Source organism: Archocentrus centrarchus, chromosome 8 (assembly GCF_007364275.1).
Source record: "Archocentrus centrarchus isolate MPI-CPG fArcCen1 chromosome 8, fArcCen1, whole genome shotgun sequence".
NCBI lineage: Eukaryota > Metazoa > Chordata > Actinopteri > Cichliformes > Cichlidae > Archocentrus > Archocentrus centrarchus.
This window is the reverse complement of record NC_044353.1, coordinates 25,919,719-25,928,286: the sequence shown is the minus strand read 5'-3', so window position 1 is coordinate 25,928,286 and position 8,568 is coordinate 25,919,719. Positions and strand designations below refer to the sequence as shown.

At 41.2% G+C, this 8,568-nt stretch overlaps 1 protein-coding gene across 1 annotated transcript; it reads left to right on the top strand.

Moving 5' to 3' along the window:
- Positions 1-810: 810 nt before the first annotated feature.
- On the top strand, positions 811-8,557 carry retreg3 (reticulophagy regulator family member 3). The gene is made up of 11 exons (XM_030735629.1): positions 811-915; positions 1,140-1,416; positions 2,959-3,065; positions 3,417-3,447; positions 3,538-3,664; positions 4,602-4,686; positions 5,190-5,327; positions 5,670-5,749; positions 6,286-6,418; positions 6,506-7,054; positions 7,808-8,557. The coding sequence occupies exons 2-10, from the start codon at positions 1,169-1,171 to the stop codon at positions 7,051-7,053; spliced, it is 1,497 nt and encodes a 498-aa protein (XP_030591489.1). The 5' UTR covers positions 811-915; positions 1,140-1,168; the 3' UTR covers position 7,054; positions 7,808-8,557.
- The last annotated feature ends 11 nt before the right edge of the window (positions 8,558-8,568 follow it).

Here is an 8,568-nt window from a genome sequence, read left to right as displayed (position 1 = left end):
AGCTTGTTTCAAAGAACAGGCCCGCAAGAACTGAAAGTACCCTCAGCCCAATTAGATGTAATTTTGGGAACAGTTAAAAGAACTGCACCTGGTGACCTGAGAGGTCTAATCTGGTTATAGACACTGAGCAAGTCAGAGATGTACTAAGGGCCAAACCACTGAGAGCTTCATGAACTAAATGAAGCATTTTAAAGGTAACTTTGTTATGAACTGATGGTTCTAAGTTATTTTGCCTGAGTAGCAGCACGATTACATGTGAGAGAAACGGTCTGTAAAGAGCTGCTGATAATATTTACTAAGTGATTAATAAAACAATGAAATACAGGGTTAAACAGCTTGATGGGGATGGGAGCCAAGTAAAGAGGTGCAAGATTCTTCATTCTTCTTCTTCTTCTTCTTTTTAATTGCCTCTATGGTTGCATCCATCGGTGTTATTCCAGAGTGTGACCACGGGGAGCCTGTACATGTTAGATAAACCCACTGTCTCTAAGAGATAAAATACAGTAGCTTACTAAACCTTCAGGTGTACAGTTACATTTAGGTTATTTAGACAGGACAGTTAAGTTATTTTAATAACAAGCAATTTTCATTAATAGGTCATAACTACTGAATTATACGAGATGATTGTATTTTTTTAACCGAGGAAAGAGATGTGCTCGTAGATGGCTGAATCGAAAATGGGTCAGGTTTTCGATTAAGTGGTGTCGAAAATTACAGCCCGACTGGCTCTTTACTTTGGACACGAAGTTCTTCAAAACAAGAATAAATATCCCTACTGAACCTGAATGCACCATGACGCAGGGACCAAGCGGACTCTGATTGGGTCGCTGAGGGCTCAGAAAAAAAGAGGTGACGCCATATTGTAAGCTCCCGAAACAAGCGCCGCATTTCTGCCAAAAAAAAAATGACAAAATAGTAAGTGTCAGCTTATTTTTAAGCCTTTATACCTTTGCTTTGATGTGATATTTCACTTTAATATAACCAGATGTGTGCTATTAGAGTGTAATCAAGTGGTTCAGCTGGTGTCACTTGCTTTTAGCTTAAAAATCTGTTAGCATAGTTGTCAGTGGAGCGGCGCTGTGGTGCCCCTCATGAAGCTGTTTACATGGTTCCACTTAGCTTAAGTCTTTATTTTACAGGCTTACTTTGTCGACAGTAGGACGCTAAGATGGCTCACAGTGGGGCAATGCAAGAGGCAGCTGTGGGGGATTGCTCTGCCAAGCAGGGGTCTAATGTCTGCCTTCGAAGTCGTTCAAGCTCCAGCGAGAGAGACGGTCAGGTACGGGCTGTCAAAGCTGCACTTCAGTCCAGGCTGGGGCCCTATGAGCCCGTCCTGACCTACCTGCAGTCTGTCCTGGTGTGGGAAAAACCCTTTCAGTGTGTCCTTCTCTACGTTGTGGTAAACATTGTGTTCTGGTAAGTTTGAGCGTATGTTAGTTTGTGAGTGAGTTATGTTTCCTGTGTGCATGTGTTACAGCCGCTGATATTCAGACAACACCAAGAGGCAAGACAGCGTGACTGGAAGCAGACGGTGCTTTTAGACAATGCAAATGTTTCACCTGTCAGTTCAAGATGAGGCAGATGGCTGAGTGGTGGTACTATTTTTGTGCACACTTTGCAGGGACTTTTAACTCAACTTTAATGCTCCAAACTCTTTTTTTGTTTGTTTTTTTTTAATCTGGAAACCGGTATACTGCTGTAGGTTTTCGTTTACCAGTTTCATTGTTACAGTTTATATGGTATCAGAGATTGAGAGGGAGTCTCACTATATGCATGTTGCTTTGGTATATTAAAGTCAATTGTAAAGTAATTAAAAGGTTTCCTACATATATATGTAATTAGATCATTACCCAAAAGTTAGTCTTTGCACTTTAAGAGTAGCAATATCACAGTATCTGAGTGATTCACTGAGCCAAATTGTGGCTTAATTAGGTGACCTGGATATTGCTCGCTGTGCGGGAAGGATCATTGACCTGGGACATGGAGAGAGAGCCTGGCCAGCGGGCCTGATTGCAGAGCTCTGGCATTCAGCCTCAATTTGATTAGACCACCAAGCGTTTCAAAGCGTTTGCTCTGTGTGTGTGTTTTACTTCAGCATACACTTGGCGGTGCAGGCCAGTTTCAGCCTAAAGCGATACAACCACAACCCCAAAGTGACTGAAAGTAGACATTATATGGGGAGAAAATAAGGGCATCGTCTCTCACAGCGGGACAGTGAAGTTATCCTGATTTTTAAATCCATTGTGAACATACAGGTGCACAGCGACAAACTCCAAAACCAGTGCTTCAGTGCTGAGGAGTGAAAATATTTATCTTCTCATTTTGCTGTGACCCAGCTTTCCACAAATGTTTCCACATTGTTTTTGTTACCATCACTCTAAATTACAGCACTAACCCAAATACTGATAGCCCTTGTTCTGCCAGCAAATTCTTTGTTAGGTTAATCTCTAACTGGTGATTGGCAGAATCCTGTAGCATTGTTGTGCCCGTTACATTTTCAAGTCTTGTGACCTGAAAATGGAGCAGCAGTTGGAATTGTAGTTGTTGAGTCCCCAGGCAGTGAAATAAAAAAAGGAAAATACCTTAAACCTTTATATATACCTTTTATTTATTTATTTATTTTTGGCCAGAGTTTTACAGCCTGAAGATGTGTGAGATTAATATCACATACTCGAATCACTTAAATCTTTATTAATATTACAGCAGTGCCACAAGTTTTAAAGAATCAAATGCTCTGTTATTGCCAACCTTCTTAAATTAAATGGGTGTAAGACACATCAGAGGGTGGAGGCTCTTTATTTTTGACGGGATGAAATGGAATTCACTCGAGGCATTAGTGCAGAATTAATTAAACTGCATAACTTTTTAATTATATAACTCTTGATTGTTTCTGCCTGGGAAAACAGGAAATAGATGTACTGTCTGTTCATGTGTTTTCTGTGGTTCATTCCCTGCCAGGTTCTTCGCTTTGACCTCACTGCGCCTGCTGTTCTTGCTGGCTTCTGGCCTGGCTGTGCTCGTCTGTGTTGATACCTGGAGAAATAAGATCTGGCCAGAAATTAGAGGTGCAAATTTTTGTCTCAGTGGGGGCTTTGTATCCTTAAGAGACTGCAACATGTTCTTTATTTTCATTTTTACCACTCTTGGAATGTCATATATCGTATGAATTGCACCTGAATCAGTCCCTAGTGGACTGTGGGTGTAGCAAATGTACTTCTGTTACCAGAATAAATATATCATCCATCAGCAGCAGCCTTGCACTCTGGACTTTGCAAGTGATCCGTGTTATTCATGGAACAGTTAATCTTACACAGTTGTTTTCAAAATCCTGAGGACACTGTAGATGAAAGTCAAGCAAATAAAGTGTACATAATGTTAATGTCTCTCAAAGTGATGAATGTCCTCTCCCTCCACAGTTAGAAGGCTGGATGAATCAGAAAATGAGAGGTTTGTAGCCACAGTTTTTGTTGACTCTAACAGTCCAGCTTTAGTCATATAATAAGTAGGTGAAATTTAAAATATCGTGTCTTTGTCTAGCTGGGGTCTGGTGCATCCTGGCATCCTCAGTGTGCCCGAAGTGTGTCACCATGTTGCTGAGGCCTGGGTCAGTGGAGTGGTTCTCAAATCCAGTATTGTGCAGTACAAGCGACAAAATCCTGGCACAGTGAGGACTACACACAATAACACAATAACATATTTTTGTATCATAACATCTGTTCTGTGGCTTTAAGTAATGGAAAGATCTGTTTGAGTTACCTGTGATCTTTTTCTACCCTTTTTCTTCACTGGTTCATTAATGGCACACTAGAGTCACACTAGGGTAAAAATATGACAAAACTGCAGTGGGACTTGGAAAAATTGGCAATTGACCAGTGACGGCATTGAATTTTTTTCACATTCGTTGGCCATTGAACAACCCTCGACCTCTGGGTGACAGTTTTCAGTCACAAGGTGATTCCACAGGTTGCTGACTTGAGTCACTCTCAGACACATTGGCAAATGTTTGCAAATAATTGCTGTGTAATTTATAAATGCAGACATTGACTCCAACTGACAGCAATGTGTTGGCAATCTGTGGTGAGCAAAGCAAAGTTGCTGAGCCTCTGTCATTTTGCAGTTGAATCGCAGTTAAATCTACAAGTGGCAACTATGTGACTATTGGTGGAAAAATTTCAGGTTTAAATCTATGAGGTTCTGGCTGCACTCTTAAGTGTAAGTAGATGGCAACAGATTTGCTATTTTTGCCATATCACAAACAGATATCATGTAATTGCCAACCTGATCCCATTCAGTTGCAAACTGAGTGCAAACCGACTCCCTCATATTGCTTTTTTATCGTTGACATGATCACTAAAGTCGATATAAAGAAAACATCTGACTGCGAGTTGTCGCAGACGTCATCTGCCTTCAAAGCAACTATTTCAAAGGCAACGAAGTGGCACAAGGTTGCAATACTTTTGGTCGTGCTGCGATCTCCAACCACTGTTTTCCTAGTGTGACTGTAGCATATGCTGTGGATAAATGCACCATGGTGCTGACTGTTTTGTGTGTGTGGGTTTTTTTTTTTTTTTTTTTTTTTTTTTTTTTTTCCTGTTCTTCAGTTTTGCATCCTGACCTGTGGAGTGTTCACCTGTTTGGCTGTCATTGGACGCTACATTCCTGGATTGGTGCTCTCCTACTCTGCGTGTGAGTAGTCTAACCAGTCCTAATTACAAATCTATGCCTCTTCGCAGGACTATGTTGGCAGGGAAACGTAGCCTGACTAGTCTAATTAAAAATGCATGTGTGGTGAAACCAGATCTGTGGGGCCTCAGTACCAGGGCCTGGTCTGTGAGGTGATTAAAATGTGGATGAGCCAGACGAGGCAGGAGTGAAAGAGGGAAGGGAGCCAGGCAAGAAAACTAAGGAGGTCAGACAGAGACCAAGCTAATCTCATAACCTTCAGCCAGTGTAGGCTGTAGAGCTGGGCAAGGAGAACCTGTCGAGCCCTCTGCTCTGACGTCTGAAACAATCCACAGCAGCTTGTACTCTACATTTTAACTCCACTCCCTGTGCCTCAGTTTGTCTTTATTACTAATAAAGCTAACAGGTATGTGGCTGTCTGTTTGTAGTGAAATATAATGCTCCAATAGCATGCAAATTATCCTCCTTCTCTATATTAAGTAGTACTCTCTCTGTCCTTCCTCTAGTGTTAGCTACTCTCCTGGCTCCTCTGGCAGCCTATCACAGGGTTTTTCAGCATGTTGGCGTGAAGGTGGAACCAGTCCTGCAGCGGCTGGACTTCAGCGTTCGTGGGTACATGATGTCAAAGCCCATTGATAATCAGTGTAAGTGGTAAATTCAGTTATATTTTGTTTTATTCATTTATATATTTTTACTTGCCCTGCAGCTAGCAGTTGGACTTTACAGTTTTTCTTTTGCGATTAAACCTTTAAGACAAAAAAGTACAAAAATCAGAGCAGAAACAATGATATTAAAAAAAAGCATCTTTTCCCATATTTCTGTTTACACTGAATAATCAGATAATCAGCTCTAATTTTAAAATCGAGCTGAAATTGACATAACACAGACTGTTTTAGTATCTCTGAAACCAGCTGTCCCACATGCGCTGTAAACTGTACAGTTAAAATGACTTAATTATTTATTGTCTTGGTCACTCCACTCTGCAGTCCTGCGCAGACCTATACATGGTGCAGCCTCAGGTGAAGCCAGCGACAGTGAGGAGGAGTTGGCTGCTTTCTGCCCAACAGTAAGACTGTTTGACTTGTAAAGCCTCTTAATGCTTTAATCAAACTGTCATCTTACTACACCTACTTTGCTATTGTTTATTGTCAGAGACACCTGACATGTGGTCACGTTTACATATCAGAAACAATTTCATACCTGAAATTTGTCTTCAGATGCCTTTCTAGTCTGTTCATTTTCTTTTTACTTTTAAGAGATCATGAGCTGTGCATACACAGCAGTGTGGGTGAGAAAGTTATAAAATGAAAGTACAGAGGAAACAGTCACTGTACCTGCTGCTTTTTCAGCACACTGTTAGCTACAGCAGCATGTCGGCACCATTTCCTGTTGAGGTTAGGCACAATATGTGACCTTCCTGTTTAATTTCGTCTTAATGTGTGTTTGTGGTGAAGCCTGCAGAATGTATAAGGGTGAGAAAACATGCAAAGAATCAAACAAAAAATATTTCTTTATGGTAGAATCAAACAGTTGCCAGTTTGACTGGCATCTAAAAAGATGCACCTCAGCACAGTTTAAACAGTTTCATTTTCTCTCTCTTAGTTTGATGATGCTGTAGTTGCAAAGGAGCTTGCATTGACTGACTCTGAGCATTCTGATGCTGAGGTTTCTTATACTGACAATGGAACATTTAACCTATCACGTGGCCAGACCCCACTGACAGAAGGCTCTGAGGGTAAGCATGCAGCGATTACAGATTTCTTGCCTTTGTTTCCTGGTCAGGTCTCGCTTCTGACTTTCTCCCTGTCTGTAATCTGGTCAGATTTTGACAGGCATAGCGATGCTGAAGAATCCTTTGCCCAAGACCTCCCAGACTTCCCCTCTATAAACCCTGATGCCACTTTGATGGATGATGACGATGACACGAGCATTGGGCTACCTAGCCTTGGTCCATCTGGGCTAGCTAGTCACCGGGCTTCAGTGCTGGATGTGGATGGTCATCTGGACTCGGACCAGGAGGATCTGGATGCTGAACTTTCTCTCAGCGGCCTGCCAATTGCCTCTAATATCACTGGAGACTTGGCTGGAGTCATTGCCAGCAACATGCTCCAGGCGGCGCTGGCTGGAGCGATTCAACCTCGTCCTCCTGCTACCCAGCGCAGAGAAGGTCCCCCGAGGGCTGGGGCCCACCGAAGCTATCGCAAGCAGTCCAGTTCCGAGCTGGACACGGACTTGGACGGAGAGGATTTTGAAATGCTTGATCAGTCTGAACTAAACCAGCTGGATCCCCTCGGTGAAGGTGGGGGCACTAGACGGGGAGAGAACCAGGGGCCTAACTTCTTGTCTACCCTGCTTGGTAAACCACAGTAAGGTGTGTGTGCGCTGCTGAGAGTGTGTCTGTGTCCACAGCTTGAATACATGTTGATGAAGTGTGTATGTATGTGAGAGATGACTTTAGGTTCCAGCAGCCCTGCTCCTGATAGCGTCAGTTTATCACTGTGAAGTACTTCATATTTTTTTATCTTTTCAAACTCTCTTCGCTGTACTTTGAAAACCTGATCATCCAGAAACCTTTTACTTCGTAGGCTGAGCAATAGGTAACACAGCAACAGAAATAAAACACATTCACACATTAAACCAGCATTATTGAGCCTTTTTGCAGTCTTGTAACTTTGCACACCTGTAAGTTACAAGGGTACTTGTTGGTTACTTTAAATGAAAATCAAATCTTTTCTACATAGAGGTCTAAACATACAGGGCTATTTAACACAGGACCAAATGTGACATTCCTGTTGGTTGAGCTAAGCCATGTTTGTTTGGTATTGACATTGTGCAGCAGACTTTTATATTAAAGCTTATTTAGGCATTGCAGTAATTAGATGCATGAGCCCATCAAGAAGCAGCAGCAGCTCATGTTGCTGTTGATACTCTGCTGTCCGTAACATGTGGACATGATCTGAGGAAGGACGACTGATTTGATGCTGCAGATTTACAGAGATTCATTTACACGATTATAACACTTGACAGCGATTGTCCAGATAAAGTTTTGCTTTTTTTTTCCCTACTTTCCTTTTCTGCTGACTTAACATATGAAGACATTCAAAGTTGATCTTGTTTTTCACAGAGCAGCCCTGGTCGTTAATGAACCTGAGCCTCACGGCAGAAGATGCTTCTTTATTCGCATGTGAATAAGTTCAGATGATTTTTTTTTTTTTTTGTTTTCTTGCCCTTTAATATGGCTCAATGATCTTGTGTTCATGTTTAATCCCTGAAATGAGCCCTCAGCTTTTTGTGTGTTTGCTTTTTTCTTTTTTTTTTTTTGAAAAGTAATATTTAAAATAGTCTCTTTATGTTTTACCATTCTTGTATTTTATCTGGTTGACCTTCAAGCTGACCTTTTTTAAGAGAAAAATTATATTCTCAAGGCTCTTTTACAGTCTTGATAGGTGACCATGTTTACATCACATTTGGATAGAAAGTTATCCTCATATCATTTTTTAAAGTGTTATTTTATAGTGGCTTTTCTGCTGGTCAGCCTGATTTCCTCTACATGGTCAAACCGTGTGTATAGCATTTTAGAGTGCAAATGCCACTTGAAACCTCCACGAGCCACAGCTGAGATTTACTGAAATGCAAATATGAAAAAGTAAAATGCTGGTTGCTGTGTGAAAATTGCTGAAAATAAAAAAAAAATATCAATAAAAGTTAGTTGGCCTTGGTTTTTACCATCTCAGTTAACAAGATTGTTCTCCAGGCTGTTCCATGAAAGGTCCTCAGTGTGATTTGTAGGCTGTTGAGTATGTAATGTGCATAGTAGTGTATTTTCTTCTCTGTAACTGGTTTTGATATGTTTTGATGTGCAAATCATATTGAATAAAATGTTTG

What these genes read in the sequence shown, in the direction of transcription:
- retreg3 (XM_030735629.1), top strand. Translation starts at nt 1,169, where the DNA reads ATGGCTCACAGTGGGGCAATGCAAGAGGCAGCTGTGGGGGATTGCTCT. An exon ending in GATGAATCAGAAAATGAGAG is followed by an intron (nt 3,448 to 3,537) that starts GTTTGTAGCCAC and finishes GTCTTTGTCTAG; the next exon opens with CTGGGGTCTGGTGCATCCTG. An exon ending in ACTGACAGAAGGCTCTGAGG is followed by an intron (nt 6,419 to 6,505) that starts GTAAGCATGCAG and finishes TAATCTGGTCAG; the next exon opens with ATTTTGACAGGCATAGCGAT.